This window comes from Neolamprologus brichardi, chromosome 9 (assembly GCF_056152115.1).
Source record: "Neolamprologus brichardi isolate AB-2024 chromosome 9, ASM5615211v1, whole genome shotgun sequence".
NCBI classification, from domain to species: Eukaryota; Metazoa; Chordata; class Actinopteri; order Cichliformes; family Cichlidae; genus Neolamprologus; species Neolamprologus brichardi.
In genome coordinates this window covers 24,277,654-24,303,397 of record NC_142112.1, presented here as the reverse complement: position 1 = coordinate 24,303,397, position 25,744 = coordinate 24,277,654, and the positions used below count along the sequence as shown (strand labels likewise).

The following is a 25,744-nucleotide window of genomic DNA, read 5'->3' as shown; positions in this document are numbered from 1 at the left end:
CTTCCTAATATACTCTATTGTCCTAATATATTTCATTTCCCTCATACTCATGTCTCCTGTCTTCCTCCTCCTCTTTCCCATCCTCTTTCACAGGGCCCAGCCTCGACTGGCGCCACCGGAGGGTCGTCTGGGGTTCCACAGAAGAGGGGAATGCGCAGAAACAACAATTGCACATTTTTACAGAATGAAACCATGAATGAACCACACACAAAGCCCCAAAATACTCTGGCCAGCAAAAGCCCAGCAGCACTGACCAATAAAATCTCATTAAACACTTTTAGGATTCATTGTTCTTTATATGCAACCAATTATCCAAATGCATACAAAGGCCTGTTTTAACTCCCTGTGATAATTATCTCCTGGCAACCCTTTATTCCCACTGGTGACAGGGCCCGCCAGTGGTTTGGTTGCCATATCCTTGGAGAGTTGCAAAGAGTGCCCCGATGCAGTGCTGCCTTGTGCTGACGGAGGAGGAGCAAAGGTGACGCTGCAAGTACAAACTGTGCACACAGACAGGAAACCTGATATTCCAGCTCCCCACATGAACTGAATCTAGGGAGAGGCAGAAAAAGTGTGTGTGTGTGTGTGTGTGTGTGTGTGTGATATCAACAGCAGTGAACATGAAGTCCTGCAGGACTCCATGCTCTCAGTAAAAGTGTACACTGCATGCGTACATGTTTGCATGCGTGCTGTCCGTTTGTGTTTATGTGTTTGTGTGTGCATACAGTACATCTGCACTAACTCAAGATGTAGAGCAGTGCAAACTGTGCAGTTTCTACCTGCTTCATCAGATACGAGCAGCAAAATACCACCAACGATATCACATTTATCACACGCAGTGAAAAGACATCATACATGATTAAAAAGAAGTACTTTTCTACCAATGTACCAAAGAGCAGGAAGCACTTTCACTTTCATTAACTGATAAATTGCTGCCACCTTCTCCGACTGCTGAACAAGAGCTATGTTTGTGGCCATGTACAGTTCAGTGCAGGGCCTCTGTGGGCTGCCCCTGACCCAGCATTGTTATGTGAAACCCTGGGCACTATGCTCCAGTGCTCAGCTATGCCGTCACCCCCTCCAGGCATGTAGCAAGCACAGCCCTTTGAGTAGCCAGCGAGCGCCTGCCCTCCTAAGCTCTGCAAAGCAGCTTAGAGCACCAGGCTCCTCCACAGTGGTCACACGTGTGAAACATACACTCTCGCTGACACACAAAACACACGCACGCGGGCTCGGCACTACCCATGTGCGCGGCCACACTGAAATAGGCGGGGTTTTGTTCAGGGACAGGGGAAAAAAAAGGTTATAGTCACTCCCACTCAGCTGTACTGACGCACGTTTTCTCTCAAGCACAACACGCTGGCTCACACACCTGCAGGAAAACATGCAGGACAGGGGCAGGGAACGCACACACAATGTGCTGCTTCTTACCACTGCTCATGTTCTCCTTTGGAAAGGGTGGGGAGGAGGGAGGGGGTTGAGTGCTCCTGCAAATCATAGCCATGTGTCGGTAGAAGCTGACAGCCTGTCCCTGAACTTTTTTTTGTTTTGTTTTTTTGTCTTTTCAGCACTGGAAAGACTTTCCTGATGACACATAGATTCCCTCTTAGGTCCTGAGGCACTGGAAACAAATCATCTGTGAAATACTCTGGTAACTCTCAGTTTTATTTTTGTTCTTTTTCCTTCACCGTTCTCCAAAACATGATGCTTGCCCGAATAAACTGCTACACCTAGTTAGAATCCATTATGTACAAGAAAAACACAAGTGGAGTTTCTCTGGCAACAGAAGAAAACCGTGTTTATCCTGTACTGTTTCTCCGCAGAAGCAGAAATATTATCAGTGACTGCGTCGACTCCTACTACAAGCTCCTTGCAATTATGGCGAACAAAAGCTTTTTAAGCTCTTTATGTTTTGTTTTGTTTTTTAAATAGTTTTTCATTTTGCCTAATAAGAAGCACATAAATAACTAAGACTCAAACTGTAAAAATGTAATGTAAACTCAGCAGCCGCAGATCGGTATTGATGCTTCCGCTTGCATTAAAATAAGATTTCTTTTAAGCCTCGGTTCCTCTCCAGCTCTCCCTTTGATTTGTGACTCAGCTGAAGAATAAATATATACACCTTTATCTAGCTTCTTTCATTCTTTCTCCTGCCGTCCCTCTCCCTTCCTCCCCCTCACTTTCTTTACTGAGAGAAGAATGGAGGAACTAGTCAGTGGCAGACAAACTGACAAAGATGCTCAAATGTGGAATCAAAGCATCACAAAAGCAGTTGACATAATCTATAGAGGGAATTTCTTATTACTGACACAGACATTAATATTATAAAGTTCTTTTCATGATGCTTTGTCTTCTAATATGTTTCCAGCATCATAATCATTACCAATATAAATTTCATTATATGTTGAGTGTATATATTCCATGAAACTCTGACAAATCATTTCCGCAGTAGTTTTTTTTCAACACTCCGCCCATTCTTCAGCGTAAACCTGTCTGTGGCAACAACTTTGCAAACTGCAGTAGGTTAAGTTTCACTATCAGTCAAGTCAAAAAATGAAAGACGAAACCTAATTGTCAGGTGCTGATGCTGCTTATGAACATGTGATCAGTGTAAAAGGGGAAAAAAAGTATTTTTTGATTTGTGCTTGTGTGACTTTTCTACCTGTGCTTTCACAGGCCCAAGAAAACGATCCAGAGTGCACAATTAGTCATGTACATGAATCGGCAGAATAAGGTCAGTTATATTTGTTTTATATTGTAAGGCAGAGACAAAATAATTCAGATAAAGCCCAACAATCAAAGGACCCCATAAGAGCAAGCACTTGACAACAGTGGGAAGGAAAAACTTCCTTTAAACAGGAAGAATCCTCCAGAAGAACCAGGCTCAGGGAGGAAAACGATCTACCATGACAGGTTGGGGGTGAGGTGAAGAAGACAGAACAAAAGACATGCTGTGGAAGAGAGCCAGAGATTAATAATAACTCATGATTGAATGCAGAGAGGGTGTAAACATATAGTGAGTGAACAAGAAACGGGAAGCCCCCAACTGCCTAAACCTATTGCAACATAACTTAGGGAGGGTTCAGGGTCACCTAATCTAGCCATAATGATATGCTTTATCAAAAGGGAAAGTTTTAAGTCTATTCTTAAAAGTAGAGAGGGTGTCTGTCTCCCGAATCCAAACCGGGAGCCAGTTCCACAGAAGAGGGGCCTAAGCCAGTTCCACAGAAGAGGGGCCTAACAGCTGAAGGCTCTGCCGCCCATTCTACTTTTAAATACTCTAGGAACCACAAGTAAGCTCGCAGTCTGATAGCAAAGTGCTGTACTGGGTTGATATGGTACTACAAGGTCTTTAAGATAAGATGGGGTCTGATTATTCAAGACCTTGTATGTGGGGCGAAGGATTTTACATTTGATTCTTATTTAACAGCGTGCCAATGAAGAGAAGCCAATATGGGAGAAATGTGCTCTCCCTTTCTAGTCCCTGACACTACTCTCTCTGCAGCATTTTGGATCAATGACTAATCTCATTTATTAAAGGTTGACAGCACTATACGTGAAACATTAGATTAGAAGTGTCACGTCAGTAGGAAAACGAATCTTGCATTTCTTATTTTTTAGCCAAATCATCACACAGTGCATCTTCCACGTCTTTTACACATTTGGCAGCACGATCCGGAAACCATCATCTGCTCTCTCTTTCTCTGTGTGAATACTTCTGTTTTGGATGCACACACAGAACATTTGCTCTTACGTCAAAAACACATCATGAAGAACAGATGAACGCACAAGAATGCATATTGCGGCGGAGCAGATGTGTTTCAAAGATGCTGAAAAATCTGTGCTGTATAGCTCGTTAGAAATGTTGGATTTCTGTCTCAAATGTCTGAACGTTAGGAAAGCCAGTAACACACTGAGCAAACTAAGTTATTGTATGAAATTAAAATGAAAAAAAAAAAGAAATCAAAGTGATCTGAATGTGTTGCATTTACTACATTTAATCCAGAGACTTTCGATTGCATACTGCACAGAAGAAATGCACTCATATAGCCCGACGCAGTCACCTTTAGCCTAAAAGCCAGAACAAATAAGTTAAACACGAAAGCCACGGAAAATGTAAAACTACCAAAATAACACAGCATCAAAGTTTGACCACGAGAGAAAAACCAGCAAACTAAAGTTACCTCTCTTTGTAGCTGTCTGTTTCAGCCTCTTCAAGGGTGGTCTGAGTCTAAAAGGAAGACTGAGATCTAAACTACAGATGGAACTTTTTTTTAACTAATTGGGCTTCCTACTGGCATCAAAGTGATCTGGCCAAGAAATGACTGTTGAATAAATAAGATATCCCAACATGTGCCAAAAAATGATCTGAAAGAATGTGTGGTTAAAGAAATAATCCAAGGTGCAGCACACTGCTTAGCAGAAGCTTGTGGTAACAATAATTACTTGCTTAATTTTTAATGATTAATAATTAATCTTTTAAGCCTGTTTTTTTTCTTCCACATATGTCATGAATATTCTGAATGAACAGCAGCTAGATTACCTCAATTACATGTTGGGCAGTATCACTAGTAGCGGCAGCATGACTCACATACACACACACGCGCACACAGGCCAGTACTGAGTCACGCACACACGCTGTGTCACAATGCATGCATATTATCCATTTCAGGCAAACTCATGACAGCTGGCCATATGAGGTGCGTGATGTGTCTTTGCGCGCGCGCGCGTGTGTCACTCTCGTGCACGAGCCTATGAGCAAACACCACAGAGCCACAGTCTGGCTCCTCTGTGATGCAGACAGGGCCCATCAGAAATGCACGACTGCAGCAGGTTTAAGTGAGGTAACGCCTGACTAGGGGACTATTTGTCTGGTACACGAAGAGTTACCCTGCATCTAAATGAATTTCACTGTCTGGGATTTTTATTTATTTATTTTAAATACTTTCATGCACGACGTAATTTATTGAGCAGCGCTGACCTTATCTTCCACAGCTCTCTGCTGTCTGTTCTCGCTGCTGTATGTTGTGAGTTATTTTGGTGCACTGCAATAACCTAGTTTGGCCTTGAATAGCCTCACTGTAATGTTCCCACATAACCCGAATGTGGCTGAGAAACATACACAGCTGTGCCCATCGGTGGTCTTTTGCGCCCTCTGCTGGTCTACGAATGTTATCGGGTTGAAATATGGCCGAGCTTCTTCTCCTAGTTGCTTGTGCACAGTGAGAAAGGACAGTAAGTAAGAGAGAGAGATCAGTGTGCGTCTGCTGGTGCTCTCTGCAGCCCCGGATCAGACACGGAGTGTAATCTGCATGTACTAAAAGGCTCACACCAACCAATCAACCACGGAACCTCCCTGTAAACACTTGCCTGATGTAAGCAAGTGTGTTTAAAACGCAGACAAGGCCAGTAAACTTCCCCTAATAACGCCGCACAGTTCGCAGTCAAAGGCGGCGCATTGCATATTCCCTTTCATCTCCCTGGTGCCTCAGAGACAGGAGTGGGTTTTAGATGGGAGGGATGAGGGCTGTAGTCAGAGGGGGGAGGGCGGGGGGGAGAGACAACCAGGCTGATTCTCACAGTTTTGCCCCAGGGGTGTGTGCTGCTGCTGTTGCTCTCTCTTTGTTTGAAGACTGATTAGCAGAAAGCAAGACTAAAGAGGGGGAATATGAATTGTGAGCTCTGACAAAAGCTTCCATTGTCTATAACATCTACTTGGTGAAATGGAGGTAATAAATCAATAATTTATTTATTTAATTAATTAAAAAAGACACACGAAAAATGTGCTCAGATCGGGTAAGAATCTAAATACCACCACATTCAAATTAGATTTTACACACTGGAAGATCTTAATTCAATACAATTAAAAAAAAATTTTAAAGACGTGTCTGCAGTCAGATTACCTTAAAAATCAAAGCAATTCGTGTATATTTTAACTATATAGAAAATGTAACTGCTCTGTGTTTCACAGCGCAGACTCACAAAAATACAGAAAAACAGCAAATAATAAATTAGCCATAATATGTAAATGTTCAGGTTGTTTCACTGCCCCCAAGTGGCCAAAAAAATCAATACCTTAAATGCAGCTTTAAACACATTACTTAACCTGTATGGATTTACTGCAGTAAATATATCTCACCATAAGATGGCACAGTTATCAAAAATTGCGCATTATTTAACATAAGGGGGGTTGGGAGTTGCTGTGTCTGCATACACACTGTGGCTATGGCTGTAGGAAAAGCCAGCAGTGGTTTATATGGGCTTGATTCACAGGTTGGCAGTCTGCGTACACATTTCACAGACATTATAATGCAGCGTGTGGCAGTGAATTCTGGTTGGGGGATCCTGCGTTAGTATTGATGCTGTCAGCAAGAATACTCCTTCTCTCATTTGACACTTTGGGGTCAGGAGCTCTTGGAATTCTTGGGTGGAGACACATTTACTCAACACTTGCTCCTCCCTTGGCTTCCTGAAACCAAAGGAAAGTCAGCAACTTGGAATCTGATTTAAAATAAGAGCCTTGTAAATGGGGCCTCCAAAGAGGTTTTTACAAAGCTAATGACTTTTTATAAATTAATTTTATAAATAATATTTTTTTAAAATGACAACGTTGTAAATGCTGAAAAAGTTCCTTAAAATTATTTAAATCAGGGGTGTCAAACATAAGGCCAGACCCTGGCAAAGACTCCAATCTGGCCCACTGGATGGCTTTGGATCAACTTTGGAATGTTTTACTGTATTTTTACAGCTTTACATTTTTTAAACATCTCTACCTGGCCATTCATACTATACCACAGTAATTAATAGATAACTAAATGACAGAAAACTTCCCTTTCCTTCACTATCTATAAAAAAAAAATCTTTTTGTGAATTAACACAAACATGTTTTAGAAATATACGTCAGTCTGATCAATGAGCTACACATTTATTTCTTACATTTCCAAGCGTAGTCCTCAAAGACTTATTTCCTTTACTACAAGAGCAATTCTTGAAAAACTAAGTTGAGAATGCACTTCGGGGATTAAATGCATTAAACTTGCTTACAGTGACAGAAAGGGGGAATTTCACTAGTCTGGCCCACTTTGGATCCACACTGATTTACATACATTCACATCTACACACTGGCCTGTCTTCAACAAGCATAACTATTCACAGTTAAAGTATAAGAGCCTCATAACCTCATAATGAGCCGTTTCCATGAACAGCCAAACTGCTATAATGGTGTGTTAACGTTGGGAATTCTGCACATATGTGAATTTTTGTTTGTTTTTTTAATGCTTTTTTGTATCTAACTTATTGTTCTTCCTTCCTCTTCCTGATTCTCTATTTTGCTTAAGAAACTTTCAGTTGAACACAACAGTGCAAACTTTGGACAGTCAAAATACTGCTACTACTCTCACATAGCGATAAATCTGTAAATCTGTAACCAGGTCGCTCTGTCAGCATGAAAGATGAGTATCATCATAATTCCTTTGATTTAATAATGCCTTCTACATGCTTCTCCTTTGTCCACATTGCAGCTGTAATGGCCCAGGCGCCCTCAGGATCAATAAAGTACATCTAATTTTTACTTAATAGAGAGTGTACTGCTGCTCAAAGATCACACAATTACATCAGAGGGCTAATCTGAAATCCAACATCAATGATTCCCCTGAGAGCGCAGGAGCCACAACACAATGCAATAGCTGTTTGATACACGGTAGAGCAAAATGAGAATTGCAGGATAAACGTTTTCCTAATTTATAACGTCAGTGGATTTAGAGTACACCCGGTTTGCAACTCATCGAACATTTTACAGTCGAAGGTAATGAGGAAGAAAAAGGACTTTGCTCGCAGAGCCTTTATACCGTGTGCAGGTCTTGTGATGCTGCGGAAGTGTTTTGATTTTCCCAGAGAGCAGACACTGACAGACATCTGTAAGGTAACTATTCTTCTCGAAACTTCCTTTACTTACGCCGTCATCTCGCTTTCATCAAACTCGAGTTCGTGTCTTTACATTGAGCAGTTGCTGCACTCTGCATCGCTGTTAAATTGAAAGGCACACGTCCAAATCCTTCTCTCTCACTCCCTGAGAGTTATGCATTATTGATGTCAAGGCATTTCATACCTGTGAGTTAGTGGAGCTGAATGAAGTGAAGATAAATGCTTGTTATGGGACTTGAAATGTAAGCATAATCAAATGTTATCGATTATGCGTCTGTATTCTAGGCGATTTATCCAAACTGTGTGCACCCGTGACCTGATCATGGAATGGAAGAGCAATATTAGGCGTACCCAATCGCTGAAGAGCCTCAGCTCGTCATGTGACAAGCCAGTCTGGACGGATGCGGGGCTGCGGGACAAGACGACGTCAGTATCCCAATTGGTTGCCAGGTAAAAAAAAAAAAAAAGCATCAGTCTCTCTGTATCTGTGCACCCCTCTAAGCTACTTGTAGGTCATTAGTGACATCAAATCATTAATGCGGTGTTTGTGACAGATATCAAACTGCTGTGAAAGGGAACAAATCCATTCAAGGACCCTCAGTAGATAATGATGACAGAAAGCCAAACCAGGTGCTCAAGGAGGTAACTTCTGGTGTTTTTTAGCTGTTTGTCCAATTAATGAAAAGCATCAATGGCATAGCAGGAAAAAGAATAATCACTGCAGCTGGATTTACACACACTTCCCTCCCTTGTGTATCCTTTTCAGATAACGCCATCTCGACTGGAAAGTAAAGAGACTCATCTGGAGGCTCTGATGAGGAAAAACAGTGAGAAGGAAAAGTCTCGAGCCAAAACCAATTTGACCCGCAGCAAATCAATGAGCAGCCTTAAAAGCAGCACAGGGTCCATAGAGGCCTTGAGAGCTCTGTTTGAGTCAAAGGCCTCTCTTAAAAACAACGCAAAGACCAGCCTTAGAGCTGCAGACTTCACATCAAGTTACACGACAGACGTATCAAAGATGAACGGAGAGGTTGAGGATGTACAGATCGCTGTGGAGGAACAGAGAATGGAAACATGCACTGATAAAACTGATATGAAGGATGATCGTGTAACTCGAAAGGTAAATACAACCTCATTATTACTTTAAGATTCCCTAATAGACCCACAGTTAGTTTAAAGGGTAAAAAAATTTAATATTTACAGATGAAAGCATATGTGAAAAATATGGGTTTTTTTATATATATTTGTAAATACAGCAAATATTCCTTTCTTCTTTCTTGAAGTGCAAAGATGCATAAACAAAGCTTTCATTGATTTCACTCCAGAAATTCCAGCTTCAGTCATCTTGAAGTATTTCACACCACCATCACCTTTTCACTTTCAGTATTATGCTGCCGCTAAATAGTTTAAGAAACTGAAGCTGGAACTTTTGGAGTGATCTTTTGTGTGGAGATGAGTGGCAGGGGTCATTTGTGACAGAAAGATAGTAGCAAGAGTGGAAAAGAAGGTTTACAGAGTGGTAGTGGTAAAAAAAAAAAAAACTGGAGCTGACAAAACTGAAGATGCTAAGACTTTCATTGGTGGATAGGTTAAGCATTTTGGAAACAAGTTAGGGAGACAAGGCTGAGATGGTTTGGACATGTGCAGAAGACCCCACCAAAGATTCATGCAGTGAAGGATGAGATGCAGAAAGATGTTAGAGATAGGGTGAGAACCCTAAAAGGAGAAGGAGAAGGAGAAGAAGAAGAAGGAGAAGAAGAAGAAGGAGAAGAAGGAGAAGGAGAAGAAGAAGAAGAAGAAGAAGAAGACGCATGCATTTAGAATTTCCCAACATTTGGTGGAATCCATTCTCTCTCCTAGCTGCACAGCGTTTCCCTTGCCAATAACTACCACACACACTGAAAACACTTCATTTTCCTGTCTGCTTAACAGTTAATAAGGTGTTTTCAGTTGTTTGTGAGAAAAATCATTAATTTTGAACATCGTTTTGAGCACTTGTTTCACAAAAGATCGGCTCATCCATCACACACTTCAGTGGTTCTTGACCTGCATTAGGTCTAATGAATCCTTACTTCTTTCTCATTCATATAATAGCATATTTTTTCTAGTAATGCTTGGATTTTTCATGTAACTGTATTGACACATAGAAACTATGATGTACAATGAGTTTACTTAGCAGCAGTGATGTTTTATTGTTTCTCTCTATAGGTAGTAAATCAGACTCAGCCAGAGAGGAGAAGAACAATAGGGGGTATTGATTTTGAAAAAATTGCAGCATCTCAAGCTGGTGAGTATCTTCTTTCTAGCTCAGCAAAGCTTTGGTTGTGTCAGCCTGAATATCATATTACCCTGCCTACTATCATGTGAAAGAAACGGACAAAATTAATGTTTTTTTAAAGCATTCAGAACAATAGTTTCACTTTTCTAAGATTAAAGGACTATCTCTTTATTGAGTAGTTATCAGCAGAGCTCGGATTAAAACTTTTTACAGTTTGATTAGGGATACGTGAGTAGCAACATAAACAAACAACGCGAGTTCATGTCATAAATTACACGTTGCTATAATGAAAGCAGTTACAGCGAGCTTCAAAGTGCAACCTTCCAGGTAAAAGACCAGCTGATAAAACTGGGAAATACTGCGCCTTGATTTAGGTAATGAGTAAACAGTGAACTATGATGAATATGGTTTGGTTCTATAAATTCAGGGTCAAATAACAAACTGCTGAAGACGATTCAGCTTAAGATGGAAATATCAGAAAGAAAATAAACATATGTGGCTCTTTCAAAAATTTGTTCTGAAAGAAACATCTTTGGGCACAAAAAAGACGTTAGACGTGCCTTGGAGCACGGTCAAAGCTTTGGATGACTCAACTTGGTGTAGGAATAGTAAGCCACTCCACAACCGGACAGAAATAGCTGGTGTGCTACAAGACCAGAATAAGTGCAGGAGGGTGAAAGGGTCAGCTGTTTCCTGGAGAGGAATGGGACAGAAGGAAGGAGCGAGTGGCAGAGGCTCCATGACACGACACAAACCAACAGATAACTAAAGTTTGGAAGAAACCAAGAAGATAGGGAGGAAGGAACTGGGAATATTTCTTCTTCTGTGAGTAGAGATTTGTATTTTTGAAAGAAAGGAGTGGCACATGCACTTAAAGAAGCTTAATACAGTATGTATGGTAGAAGGTGAAAACTAATGGCTATTATTCACATTTTTAACAGTTGCCCAAATCTGGAAATATTAGTAGCTATTAGTAATATTAGTTAACTGATACTGGAATGAGTTTTATGTTTCTTCTTCTTTGGTCGCAGAGCCTTTTTTGCAGTGTTTTCCAGCTTGTGGACTCATGATTTCATAAAGTATCTGTACTTTCATAAATAGCTTTGAGACACGTCTGTTTACCTTTGAACTTCGATGCTTAGTCAACCGTTGTTGCAGTGACTTGCCTGTTTTAACTAGTATGCGTGTCAGCAGAGTCGGGTATCTCTCCTGCTCCACAACAAGCGGTACATTTATAACTCGGCCACATGACAGCTGTTAAATATCAGCTTCGAAAGTGCTGGACCCCGAATTGGGACCTGTGTTATTAACAAACAGCACGAGCCGTTTGTTAATAACACAGACGTCAGCCGTATGTTGTTAAACGAGCCACGACTTATTTCCAATCTGGCTGCGTGTCGATGATGGCGATGATGAAAATGTCACGATACAACCCTGATCAGTTTGACTTTTAAACAGAGCCATAACAAAATTCAACATTAAAGCTCCCGTGTCTGATGTCTCTGCAGATGAAAAGAGGAGGTCAGCTGCAGACTTCAGAGACAGCTCTTTCGTCCAAACCAAGGAGAAACTTTCTGTCTCGGTGAAAGCAATATCAGCTCTCTATCTGTCCAAAGCGGGAACCAAGGAATCTGCAAACAGTCCTGTAAAATTGGTACATGTCAGCTTACTCGTTACATCTCCCCTTCTTTTTAGTTCACTGTTAACTATAGAAAGTAAACTTGTTTAAAGTTTACACACTGAAAGAATTATCTCAGAGATTTTTATGCAAGGTAAAAAAAAAAAACTAAATAATTTTTTGGCAATGAAAGTAAAGAGTTAAAGGTTTATTCCACCACCCTTTATAGTGTAGATTTTCAGCTGCACATTGAAGTTTGTTATCTATATGTCATCATAATATATCATAAATTAATTATTGATAAGTGAATTTCTGGCAGCAGCCAAACAATAATGCTGATGTAATTTTTAAAATTATTATTATTTCTTTGCAGGAACGAAAAGTGTCACGTGAGTCTGGGAAAAGAGTAAGCCAAATCAAGGTAAAGTGCAATGTCACTGTGGTCTTGCATGATGTTGTGATTGATGCACATTGTTCTGTGCACACTGGATTTGCACAGCGAGCAGTATCGTGTTCCCTTTGGCTCAAAAATCCAAAATATGCTGCTTACCTGCAAAATAAAGAAACAGATTCCCTTCACAGACTTCCTCACGCTTTTATTTTTTACTCATTTTGTGGTTGCATTTGTGGTTGTACTTGCTGGTTGCTTTGGAGTTCAGCTAACCAGCTAACACGTGGCATGAGGAAAACAAATCACCTGGCATGGCTCTCATTCCTGTGAGTAGGTGTGACTGCTCTGGAGCATGAATTTCTCTGAATGGATGAAACAGTAAGAAACATTCCTTTGTTCTTCTAAGATGTCAGAAGACTCAAGTGTCCAAGAAAAGAAAGAGGACTTACCATTACCTCCTTCAGCAAGACATCAGCCAGAATTAGAAGAAAGCTGTAGGACAAATTCTCCGCAACCTAATCTGCCCCAGCTTTCCAAAGAAATGTTATACCAACAGAGGCAGAAATGTGAACTGAGGCGTCTGCTGAAGCACACCCATCCAGAGCTGAAGATGCTGGATGATGTTGTGGATGAAGAGCTTGCTGAAGTTTTGAGCTCAGAGAGGATGACAGCTGACGTAACCGGATACGAGGGAGAGGTCCTTTCGAAACGCTTGATATTTGAGAACTGTGGCTCGAGTAACAAAGTGTCTCACTACACCCCCAAGATGCACATGGAAGGGGGACGTGAGAAACAATGTGATTTTAGTAAAACGCTGGCTGTTCTGGAGGAAACAAAAGAAACGCCTCGTGCAGAAAGTGCTAAAGAGGTTATGGAAGCTGAAAAATCTCTTGGTATTAGTCCAGACACTGACAGAGAGTGTGAGGAAGAGACGGTCAGACTAGACGTTCAGGCTACCAGAAGGATATTTGAGAGTCAGTCTGTGAACATGTCTGGGCCAAATCTGGGTAAAACATTCCAGGGAAAGGTTTCTATTAACAGGGATGAGACAAAGGAAGTCCAAAAACAAAAAAAGCAATTTGAAATGGCTTGTAGTGAGAGTATACACAGAAAAAATGAAAGCACAAGCAATGATTTAGCAACAGAGCCCCGTGAACAACCATGTCCTCATGTCAGTCAAAGAACTGAACGCGACTTCTCATGTAACGATGAGTTTTCCACTGAGGAGGCACTCTTTGAAGAGGAGTCTATAAGCTTATCCGATTTGGAAAAGAATGATGAAATTATTAAAACAAGGGCAGCTCTTTTTCAAAACAATCCCTTTATCTCCACCAACATACAAAGAGAGCCCTCCGTTGTGCATACATCAAAAACTCAAATCACAAGCGGTAGCGGTGCAAGTGAGGACAACATGACCACCAATGTTAAAAACAGAACCCATCTTTTTGAATCAATGCCATTTGACAAAATTAGACGTCAGAACGAGGATGAAATTGAGACAATGGTGGAGAACATCAAGGAAACGCTGAATTTCCTGTACCAGATTAGAGTCATCCAATCGTTTGGCTTTATCATTGAGGTCAATGAGACAATGATTGCTAAAAAAGCTAAGTTTACACTATCCGAGAGTGGGCCTGAGATAAAACATGACGAGGTGGCTGAAGGCGGTGCCCAAAACTTCATACTCCAGTTGCTACCACGGGTAAACCTAAAACCTCAGGTCACTTACCTAAAGGAGGACAGCAAAGGGGATATCGAGACCACGGCGGTGACGGCGCCTGTTCAACAGCAGCAGTTCAATGCGAACAAGGACACGGAGTTCAGAACTGCCAGTGTGGTTCAGCTTGTTGAGGATATTCTCAATCAAGATAACTCTCTGAGAAAAGGAGTGGTAATCCAAGACGATGACAACAACTGTGCCAAAGTCATTGTTTACTCCCTCTACAAATACCATGATGAGAAGGATGTGAAGAGCTTCGTCCCTCCAAAATGTGCTGAATGTGATCAATCAGAGCTGGAAAGGGGTGACATGAGTAAAAAAGGCCATAAAGAAATAAAAGTTGCTACTAAGTCAGTCCAAGGTGATCTACTTGAACTCTCTCAAGAACAAACATGCCCAGGATCAATAACACCTGAAGGGAAAGTAAAGGGTAGTGTAAAACTATTCAAAAGCTGCATTGAAAAGGGAGATTTTGAGTATTTAAAAAGTCTTCAGACTGAAGAAGCAGTTCAAGAACTCCCTGAAAACCAAACTATGGCTGGACAGGAAGTTCTTCATGAAAAGGAAAGTGATCAAGTGCAGGAAACTACTGAGTGGGTACCCGTGGATGTAAAGAGGCTTAAAAGCATGTTCTCTGGAGACCCAAGTCAACACCAACCAAAGAAAAAGATCCACAAAAATGTATACGCAGGTCAAAATGTTTCTACAGAATGCAGTTCTGGGGTATTATCTCATGTGCAGGAAAATTATACAAGCAGTGAATGTACTGATGAAGATCACGAGCTTGGTGCGCACGAAGCTCAATTAGTCAAGATGGTAGATCAGAACGAACAGATCTCTAACCTCCAAACTGCACTGTATCAGTCATCACAAGAAAAACAAAAGACTATTATTCAGAAATCATCTGAGGAGCTCTTTCCCTCGGTTACAGCAGATACTGTGAAACGCTCAAAAGTAGAAGAAGGATTTTCTCAAGAAAACTTCACCTCAGCACAGAAAACAGATTATCAGCACAAAAATATAGAGACAAGCCACAAAGATGCTACTCCTGAGGAAACACACACTCCTGAATCGTGCAGCAACAAAGGCCAGGAAGGTGCAGGGGGGGTGCAGAAACAACCTTTAGAAACTCCTATGGTCACTACACAAAGTTTGGAAACAAGTCCTGCGCAACAGGAGGATGAGGAAGTTGTTTTTCACGGTAAAATTAAAGCAGCTTTGCAATCTTTAGAAAGATCCAACGTTAATGTCACAAGAGGAGATTTTAAAGCAGCTATGATATACAGAAACTCTTCAAAGCCTCACAGAGAAAAAGCGCAACACGTGGATGTGGTCTCTATTCAAACGACCAGTGCTGACGAGCTTTTCACTGTGACTGAAACTGAAGCAAGTCAAATATCAGTGAAGCAAGAGGCAACTGGAGCAAATCCAGAGCCTCCACACCAAAACGAAACCCAGAGTAACCCAACAACGAGACTCATTTTAGAGAAAAGCAAAAAGCCTACTGGTCCAAAACCAGCCATTCCACCTAAACCAGAACATCTGAAGGAGAAACAAAGCAATAATGAGTCAACCCAAAATAATTCTGATATCAAGGCAGAGGAGAAAAGAACCCAGGATTTAGCAGCCAAAAGTGATACGAGTGAAACAGATGAAAGTCACATAGATTTCCATGATGCATTTGAGAAATTTGGAGGTAAAAAGACAAAGACTGCCCCTGTAAAGCCCAAAAGACTGAAAATCCCCCAACCAGACAACAAAAACCTGAAACCAGTGGCTGGAAATAAAGAAATGTCTGTTCTTGCACATGTGGATCCAGATGTGGCAGAAATTACAAGCAATCAATCATGTGACACCTGTGGAGAAACCACTGACAGTCAAGACAAGCATGAGAAAGAAATCAAGAAGCAAGAAAGCAAAGTCGAGATGAGGGAAAAGAAAGGGCGAACTGAGACTGACGACGAGCGCCGACAGCGACTGTCAGTTCACATGGATGAGATCGTGAGAGGGAACATACCAGCAGCAATGGAAATATTTGACAACTTACGAAAACAGCGGGAACTGCAGAGCTTTCTGAGCCGAGTTGAAGAAATTGAAAAAGACACAAGTGAGGTTGATGTAAGGTCTCTGAGGAGAGTATTTGAGAACATCCCCGATTGGGTTGTCAGCTCTAACAAAAAGAAACAAAACAAGGTCAGAGCTGACAACAAAGATGAAAGGTTGCCAGTATCAAGAGAAAACGCTGAAAACAAGTCATCGATGGCACACGTTTTTGGAGATCTTGAGCGAGCGAGTGTGGAAATCACGACTCTTAAAGAGGAGACTTTAGCAAGAATCCTCGATGTAGAGGAAGCAATAAAGAAGGCACTTTATTCCGTCTCTACACTGAAATCTGACTCAGATATTGCTGGTTTATCACGCCTGTTCAAAGAATCCTTTGGGGTTATACAAGGATCCCCATCCTCTGGCGGTGCTAATAAAATTAGCATTGGGTCAAGCAGAACAAAATCACTGAAAAGTGCTACCATGCAGGGAAACACAACTAATTCAGCAAGGCAAGATGCGAGCACTGATGAAGCCTCTGGGAAACCTCAGTCGAATCCTCCACCTTCACCTGCGTTTATCACTATCCAATCAGCAGCTAGAAAGACAGATAAAACCGACCTGGCACCACCAGAAGCTTTGATCTGCCCGACGTGCCAGCAGAGCCAAAAGTTGGAGGAGACTTTTCGGACGACAAAGACGCTGATATGCAACAGCCCTGCTCAAAACAGAAATGACCCACGAAAAGAAGGTCAGAAACAATCCACCTCCATCCCACTCAGTCCTCGACAGCTGGTGCTCGAGGTTCAGACAGACTGTGACGGGAACAGTATAACAGGAACAAAACCAGTCACCGACAAACATGAGAAGACCGAAGGATCCGGAACAAAGTTTTACTCTTCCAAGACCTCCGCTGTGGTCAACTCTCAGACAGAAACAGTGACATCGTCCACAAGGCATGTCGTAATCAGTCCATCTACAATTCAGGTCACCACAGACCCAGAAGTGAAGCTGCCAATCAATCAGACTGATAAACTGGTGCCCGAATAGGAGCGTTTTACCTGTTCGTTATGTGAAAGCTGTCACATATCTGACTGTGTATGAAAAGAGATCAATTATAAGGCTTAAAGTTTGGGGTTTTGCTTTTGTATCTATTTTGATCTTAAAAACTGTCTGTGATTTGCATTTCAAAGTAAAAATATATATTTGATTTTCACTTCTCATTTCACTGTGGTTTACTATAAATGCTTTTGGTTTAAAAAAACTAAAGGTCAGTCTTTTTTTTTTTTCTTCAGTTTCAACCGGCTTCTCGAGAGATGTGCTCAGCATGTCTAAAGCCAGTCTATCAGATGGAAAAAATAACTGCAGACAAATACTTTTTTCACAAAGCGTGCTTCTGCTGCAAACATTGCAAGAAAAAATTAAGGTGGGATGTTGGACTTCTACAAAAAAAAAAATCACCTGCAACATTAATCAGTGATTCCTCTTGTCTGATGGATTAGTGTCTATATGTTTATATATATAACTTTCCAGCTTTATAACTTTATAACTGTAAGTAGATATGTTAGATATGTAAATATCTAACATATCTAATATGTATTACTAAATTGAAATATTAAAAAAAAAAAACCAACAACAACATACTAAATTATGAATGTAAAAACTGGATACTCATGTATTTTGTGATCTGCAGATATGTGATGCAGCATGTAAAAACTTGGCCAAAATGCAACTGCGCACAAAACCAGGCAAGCAAAAAATAAAAGAAACAAACACAGAGACTTTCCCATATTTCCAGTGTTTGTTATCTTAACTGCACAGTCTGCACATATCTCTGAAAACTGTGTCAGGGAAATGTATTTTATTAAATGTCTTCTGATGCATAAACTGTAAATATACAACACACTGTTTTCCCCAAATCCTCATTCAACAAGGCTCTAGGGAATGAGGAAAAAAAAAACGAGCTCACAGCAGTTCAGCCACAAACAGGCAGGGGGGGTGGTGTTAGAAAGTCTTCTTAGTGGCCCTGTGAATTTTCCATATTTAGCCTGTGCTGATAAGACTGTTGGTTTGTGATCAAACAACAATTTTTTGTAAATCTAGTGGATCTTAACATGCTACAAATGATGTGTTTCTCCATTTGCATCATTACTAAGCCACAATCATTCAAATAATGAACTCCGTTCAGTTCGACTTTGTCAGGTTAAAAAGTCGTCAAAAGAAATAAACAAAGATAGATTAAATCTGTCTTTTGTGTGCTAATGTAGAATTTGTGAAATTTTAGAAAACTTAAAGACTTTAGCCCTGTTTTGCATGCTACATCATATATATCAATCTGCTCTGTGTCACTGTGATGATGATTAACTGATCTATGTTCATGTGCTCTTATAGTCGGCATTTTTTAGACTTTCCTTCTCTCATTTCCCGCTCATAAAGCTGAGAGCTAACTTAACCACTTGGCAAATGGTTACTACTAAAATATAGGCTACAGGATAAAACTACTAGCAAAGCTAAGGCTACAAACAACACAAAATAAGAGCTTGCTAGAATAGATAGATAGACATTTGCAGTTAAACGTTATCATTTGCTACCAAACATTTCATCTTTGAAACATTTTATTTAGTCCAATATGTGATGCAGATAACATAGCAATTGCTAATTTGATTCAATGTACAGATTAGGACCACCTGTAAGTTTCCCACTATTGATTAGAAAAGTGGAGATATGCCAGAATATGTTTAAGAAGTAGCTGAAAGATGCTTACATCGACTGTTAATCAAAAACTGTCCCCACTGCTCTCTTTATTTTGAACAATGACTGACAAACCTTGTGCTCATTTGTAGCATGTACAGTTACGCGCCTTTAAACGGTGAGTTCTACTGCATATTTCACTACCAACAACTGTTCAGACGAAAGGGGAATTACGATGAGGGATTTGGACACGCTCAACACAAGGATCGATGGCTTTTGAAGAATGCAGCTGATTTGGTGCACAATGAATCTGAGGCATGAGCAGTCAGTAGAAATGTAAGTACCACAAGGCATTTTTATTTTATGAATGTCTGACTAAACTCATTGATTGATTATTATAAAATTGGGCTCTCTTTCTATCCTCAGCTCAGATGAGACGGTGACGGCACAGAAAACCCTGTTGAATCTGTGTTTGAAGCCATCCTGTCCAAGCTTTGCAGTGTGTTCATGTGCTTCTTGTTAATGAATGATAGCGTGCCGAGACATAACCTACAACTTAATTGCAATGATAGGTAACTAATTTTAGAAACTGGGCAGGGCCTGTACATACTCACACATCGGAATCATCTCCTTGACACTGAGCTATTTTTGTAAATGCACTTTAACTTGTGCATTTACAAAAATAACTTTACAGCTTTTAAAAATAATTCTTGCAAATACTTTTGTAAAATGCAAAGAATTAAACAGATTAACATTAAATTAAGAAACTGTGTTTAAAGTACGATAAAAAAAATAAATCAGAAATTAGCTTGATTTTATTATTATTGCATAAAAGCAATAACACTTGGGACTTTTTTTGTTGTTCTTGTTTTATATCGGTAATACAAACTATGAAAAGGCAAATGCATTAGGATTATTATGTCTGTAAAGATCATAATAAAGATCTTTCCTTCACTTTCCATTACTGCTGAATTGTCGGTGCTCCATTCTCCTTCCTGAGTGCTCATAAATTACATTTAAAGGTGCCATAATGATTCTGTTCACTATAACTGTGATTAGCTCTGTGACATAACATTTGAATGAAAATAAAACCGCATTAAATTTTACACGAGCACGGAAAGAGCAAAAAGAAACCAAATAAAACCAAAATCTTGACTCTCCTCTGGTTTTGGGATTTGTCTAAATTTCCAACTGGCAGCAGAGCCTCCACATTAAAGTGTTGCATCCCCAGTTCTTACCTCCACAAATACATCTAATTAATATTTAAACCAATACAACCAAAGGCTGTAAAAACAGTCCTCTCTCTTCCTTCCCACTTCACTTTATCGTAGTAGGTGACATATCACTCAAAACACCAGGCGGTAACTTGCTATATTTTATTTATCCAGTACATTTAACAAAACACTTTGCATAAAAAAAAGGTTTCACCTTAGTGCAAGAGACAAAAACATGGAAAAAAATACTTCTGTACATGCAGACAACTGAAATAAGTTACGCTATCTGTGGAAAACTGCTCTGATTACAGACACGGTTAACTTTTAGCCCAATTCCTCTGTCTGTAAATGATGTGTATGGATCTCAGCATGTTTGTTGTAACACAAAAACATAACTAAATATATGGCTATATCCATTTTTTGTACACGTTTAGAAGTTAATATAAAAACTGAGAAATTCTCTTTCAATAACTAATGATTAGCCACTTAATACACTGTACATTTCAGTTTTTAACATAACAGATTTATACTTAGTCCCATTATGGTGTCAGTAAAAATTATAGTTTGTGTTCTTCAACTTCTTCAGCACAATATCCGTCTCCCTTTGCTTCATTCGCTGGGTTTCTAAGTCAAAAAAAAGAAGAAGAAACACACTTACTGATAATGCATTTATACAAATATCAGTATCAGGAGAAATACTATTGATCTTACTTGAGTGCAGTGTGATCTGGAAATTCAACATTGAGGGTTTCAGGCAGCAGCAAAGAGAAACCTCCAGCAACAACAGGGACAATGCCATATACTAGCATTGGGATGATGGGATGGTAGCTTTCCAGTAGCCTGATCAGTGGTGGGATGATACCCGCCACTCAAGCACACATGGAGTCCAGACCTACACCATTCTGCCTGCACAAACACAAACTGAGGTGATTTTTGCAATGCTTTACATTTTACTGATTAGCTCGAAAAATCAATCAAACCGACACTTAGCAGAACATGTTGCTGTAAAATTCACTGTAAGATTATGTACTAAAACAAACACAAAGAAAAGAAAATCTTGCTGTTACCAGAATCACTGCTGGTGAGTGACGTTAAAACTCTGGGGTATAATTCTGCTGTATAAACGTAGGCTGTGCTGAAAGAAGCAGTGGCAGAAAATTTCCCGAGCACAGCTAAGAGTGTTACCACCACGGAAAGATCTGATAGGGCAACAGTAGAAAATCACATGGAAAACTCAGCCCTCGAGTGACTTTTTTTTAAAAATTATAACAATAAATTTTAGATTGGGAAGATACCTTTTGGCACAGCAAGGACCACAAGGCAAGCGGTACCTCCAAAGGGTAGGAAACACGCTTGACATATCCTCCTTCCAAAGCGCTGAATTAGAGTCAAACCGCACAAGTTTGCAGGAATTTCAACAACAGCAAAGATCAACTGTGTGAGGTAAATATTCAGGCCAAAGTTTCCTACATTCAGACTCAGTCCATAGAACAGAAGACTTGATGCAAACCTAGAGTTAGAGGTCACAGTGATATTTTTAGTTTCAAGTTGTTTTTGTGATTTATTGTTTAGTTATTAAAGAATACAGCATGCATGTGATTTCCATTTGAGAAGACGCACCAGTCAAAACCCATTATCAGAAAACGTTTTCTCAGATATGAAATGCGGAAGATGTCCAGTACGATTCTTCTTTCAGATGCAGTCTCCATCTCTATCTGAAGGTGGAAAAGAATCTTTAGAAAACATTGATATCATATGGATAAACCAAAGTTCTCTGTGTTACATGCTATTCACATTGTTTAGGACATCTTCTGGTACTTTTTTCTTATTGACTCTGGCTGCCCGCTGGAGCTCCTTTAGTGCCTCCTCCTTCCTGCCCTGAGTGATCAGCCATCGAGCTGATTCTGGCAACAGCCTGTTAAAAAGCAGATTCAAACCTGTATGAGCTTTTAGTTTTCAGCAATTTAAAAATATGTTCATTATGATGTGAAAAGCTTCTGACCTATAAAAAGCCACCAGGACAATGATCAGAGGGTAGAAAAGCACTAGCTGCAGGATTCTCCAGTTTTGGATCAAATAGGCCTCAGAATCTGTCCAACAGCGAAGAAAGCTGTGATGGACATTGTGGAAATGCAGACTTTGAGGGATCAGTCCATTCCAAGGCTGTAAGATAAACAAAAATAAGCATAATGGTTTATTTCTGCTTTAATGTGAACAAAGTAAGTTAATAGATCACATCCTTTGTTAAGCAATGACAGCCATGAAGAGTCAGATTAGATGGACAGCGTTTGTGAACAGCAGTTTTCAGATCTTGCCACAGATTCTCGATTGGATTTAGACACCAGACAGGTCAAGGTGGAGACACCTGGTGCAGCCTCATAGTCCCACCCATCTACACATCCTATTGTGGTGTTAATAACATATTTTTCAATGGTTTCCAAATCCCAGTCCACAGGCGTGAACATTTTACAGTTCTCAAATCCGCCATCCTTGTTCACTGGAATGGTGAGATTTCTTTGTCTCTCATCCATCAGGTTGGGTGCACGCTCCAAGATCCAGTCCGTGTTGCAGTGGTGAGAAAAGCTCAAGCCTGTAAACACCTGGCCAATAATATCAAAAGGTATAAACATGGTGCTGATGCATAATTTTAAAAAGGAGGCATTTTTGAAACAATCCAAACTAGCCGATTTCTGCGTTTGAAATCACTCGTGGTGATAATAATGATGCGTGGCTCGGCATGCCGAGGTTTTTTAAGGCCACACCTTATCTGGCTAATTAATTATTAACCAGAGATGGCAAAAGTACAGACTTCCTTTACTTAAGTTGAAGTACAGATACCTGTGTTTGAAAATACTCCAGTTAAAGAAAGTAAAAGTAATGTTATTAACCGTTTTTTGTAGGTAGCTGAAACTTGTGCAATATTAATCTAATAATAAAATAACATTAAATGGTAAATGGCCTGTATTTGTATAGCACTTTTACTAGTCCCACCTAGGGTCCCCAAGGCGCTTTACACACTCAGTCATCCACCCATTCACACACTGGTGGAGGCAGCTACAGTTGCAGCCACAGCTACCCTGGGGCAGACCGACAGAAGCGAGGCTGCCATATCGCGCCATCAGCCCTTCTGGCCAACACCAGTAGGCGGTAGGTGAAGTGTCTTTCCCAAGGACACAACGACCGAGACTGTCCGAGCCGGGGCTCGAACCGGCAACCTTCCGATTACAAGGCGATTTCCCAACTCTTGAGCCACAATCGCCCCCAACATTAGTAAATGAAATTATAAATATTATTCCAATCTAAATTCTAGTTTGAACGTGTTATGTTGGACACCTGCAGTGACAGAGAATTTAAATAAATAACTATATTCTGTTGCCTACATTGTAGAGTATGAGTGTCTAATGTGAGCTTCAGATGTTTCACAGCTATCATGGCTGATGTCCATCCCCTACACTGATGCTATACTGTTTGTGATGTACACAGTTGGTGTAAATTTGGACCAGTATTTGGATACCCAACATTTGAATAACACAAAATCAGGAACAAACTTCAAGCAGAATAAGGCTATTTTTGTTAAACCAGTATGCACAAGAATATTAAACTAAAACCACTGAGAAACAGTAAATACTCACCAGGTTGGTGAGGCCTGGTAACCAAATATCAGGAAAGTGCAGCTCCAGAGCCAAAAAACATCTAAATACAGAAACAGGGAGACAGAGAATGAGAGTGAGGACAGAAAGAATATAGCACAAACTATGGGAGAGAAAACAGAGGTACTGAAATGCAATGGAGGTACAGTATAGAAAAAAATAATAAGACAGTCATAGAATTAAAGCTGCAGATTTATTAGATTTAATTTGAAAATAAGGGGTAAAATGTAATTAAACAGTTCAATGCTAGTTGGAAAGCAGTTCTGTGAGATTGTTTGCATGAAGTAAATGTTAAAATTGTCATCGTGAGGCAACATGAGTGAAGTGTCCTGAACATAAACCAGGTCTTATGGATATTTCTTTCTTTTTTTTGTAATTGAAGTCTTTATTTGTTTTTAACATTTAACCACATGAAAACATAAACAAAACAACAAACAAAACAACAACAGAAAAGAAAAAAGAAAAGACAGCTTCCAATCCCATGGTTAATTCACCTTTGTATTTTGGGTCTATTTTCAATACTTACTATCGGTACACCCACAAAAAAAGGACAATAAAATCAAATTCTTAAGTTATTCCATTACTGAGTGCCTACACAAACACACAATGCAGCAAGCATAAAATGTAACTAAAGATAATTCCCCTGACCAAATAAATTCCAACCATCTCAACCAAAAGCACGTCCCCATGATTTGTCAAAACCCTCCCTATCATCATTAATCCTAGCCAAGGATTTTTCATACAACACCATTTTCAGCATATTTTCTTTCCACCTATTATATTCTGGAGGAGATGGTTCCTTCCAAACACTGAGAATAACTCGAGCCGCTGCAATCACCCCCACCTTTATAACCACAAAGTCATATTTTGAAACCCCAGGTAACACTGACCGATCCCCTAGTAAGCACAGTCTTGGGGACAAGGGTATTATCAAACCAATCCACCTTCCTATTTTGTCCAATACTTTTTGCCAAAAGGGATAAACTTTCCCACATTCCCAAATAGCATGCATAAATGTCCCTGGATCTGAACTACATTTCCAGCATATATTACTGGGACTGATTCCCATTCTATAAAGTTTGGATGGAGTGAAGTACCATCTGTGTATTAATTTGTACTGAGTAAATTTACCCCTGGCCTCTCTTATACATTTATCAGAGAATGACAAAATTCTACACCAGTCTTCTTTAGAAATTGCACAACTCAAATCTCTCTGCCATATAATCCTCAGGTTTTCACATATCTCTTTTTTGGGATTGTTAAACAGTTTGTAGAAAACAGCTGCTCTATGTGCTGTACTGGACAATTCTAAAAACTCCACCACCATATTTGAGCTTCGAGTAAATTTTCCTTTGGTAATACAATCCCTTATTTGTAAATATTTCCAAAAATTATTTTCTCTTATCAAACCATATTTTTGGGTTATTTCAGCGAATGACATAAACACTCCCCCTGAGTAAAGATCACTTATCCTGTGTATGCCTTTGACAGGGCATTCCTTCCAGAATCTTATGGATATTTCTAAAGCTGCTATACAGTGACAGAAGATGCCACGCATTAACCATTCATCAACCTGACCTTGCTGAATGGAAACCTCTAATCTGTGGTGTACTGTCCTCTGTAATCTTTCATGCCACATGTCCATGTACGAGTTGTCTTTTATTATCATGTCCCAATAACGTTGTGTGATTGCAGTTGATAATTGCCTCTATAAATATTCAATGCTTACAGAGACAACATGGTTGTGTGAACCTTAAATTATTTCAGATTTTCATGACACAAATTTGTTTGTAACAAAGTTCATGGTCTTTAAATGACCTTCTTTTTAAAAGCACTATCAATAAAATAATCACCTTGTGTTGGGGCAAAGTTTAGGGCTGGCAGCCAGTGAACAGTAACTGATCTAAATAATGACTGGTTACTATAGTTGTAGATAGAGATGTGCTGTAATGGGATTTTCCAAAAATGCCTTGTAGTCCGTCCTATCCCAGCTGTCATAGAGCGAGAGGCGGGATACCCTCTGAACAGGGAGCCAGTCTATTGTAGGCCTAACACATAGACAGGCAACCATTCATGCTCACATTGACACCTGCAGCTTGGTTAGTTGTTGTGCAAGGGTTTTTCTTAAATATGAAAATAATTCTGGCATCATGCACTTTAGTGGTCTTCTGTGCATTCAGTGTTTTTAAGAACCAGACTGTTGGTTTTGGGTTTGT

At 40.0% G+C, this 25,744-nt stretch overlaps 1 protein-coding gene and 1 pseudogene across 5 annotated transcripts; one reads left to right on the top strand and one right to left on the bottom strand.

Annotated features, from left to right (window-relative positions):
• Positions 1 to 8,179: 8,179 nt before the first annotated feature.
• Positions 8,180 to 19,636, top strand: LOC102793668 (xin actin-binding repeat-containing protein 1). Of its 4 annotated transcripts, XM_087846176.1 has the most exons (7): positions 8,180 to 8,373; positions 8,478 to 8,565; positions 8,690 to 9,043; positions 10,132 to 10,210; positions 11,710 to 11,855; positions 12,193 to 12,240; positions 12,617 to 17,242. In XM_087846176.1, the coding sequence occupies exons 1-7, from the start codon at positions 8,180 to 8,182 to the stop codon at positions 17,021 to 17,023; spliced, it is 5,316 nt and encodes a 1,771-aa protein (XP_087702302.1). In that variant the 3' UTR covers positions 17,024 to 17,242. The 4 variants fall into 4 exon arrangements, 2 of the variants coding, with proteins under 2 accessions (XP_087702302.1, XP_006795178.2); XR_015719637.1 differs by lacking the exons at positions 8,180 to 8,373; positions 8,478 to 8,565; positions 8,690 to 9,043; positions 10,132 to 10,210; positions 12,617 to 17,242 and adding exons at positions 10,833 to 11,026; positions 17,269 to 17,399; positions 18,817 to 19,000; positions 19,091 to 19,636; XR_015719638.1 differs by lacking the exons at positions 8,180 to 8,373; positions 8,478 to 8,565; positions 8,690 to 9,043; positions 10,132 to 10,210; positions 12,617 to 17,242 and adding exons at positions 10,835 to 11,026; positions 18,817 to 19,000; positions 19,091 to 19,636.
• A 775-nt stretch (positions 19,637 to 20,411) lies between these two features.
• On the bottom strand, positions 20,412 to 25,268 carry LOC102794151 (solute carrier family 22 member 13-like; annotated as a pseudogene). Its single transcript, XR_015719513.1, has 9 exons — positions 25,258 to 25,268; positions 23,511 to 23,571; positions 21,881 to 22,041; positions 21,673 to 21,793; positions 21,499 to 21,593; positions 21,174 to 21,388; positions 20,969 to 21,077; positions 20,590 to 20,784; positions 20,412 to 20,502 (listed from the first exon to the last, which is right to left on the bottom strand). The product of XR_015719513.1 is annotated as a solute carrier family 22 member 13-like (transcript).
• Positions 25,269 to 25,744: the final 476 nt, after the last annotated feature.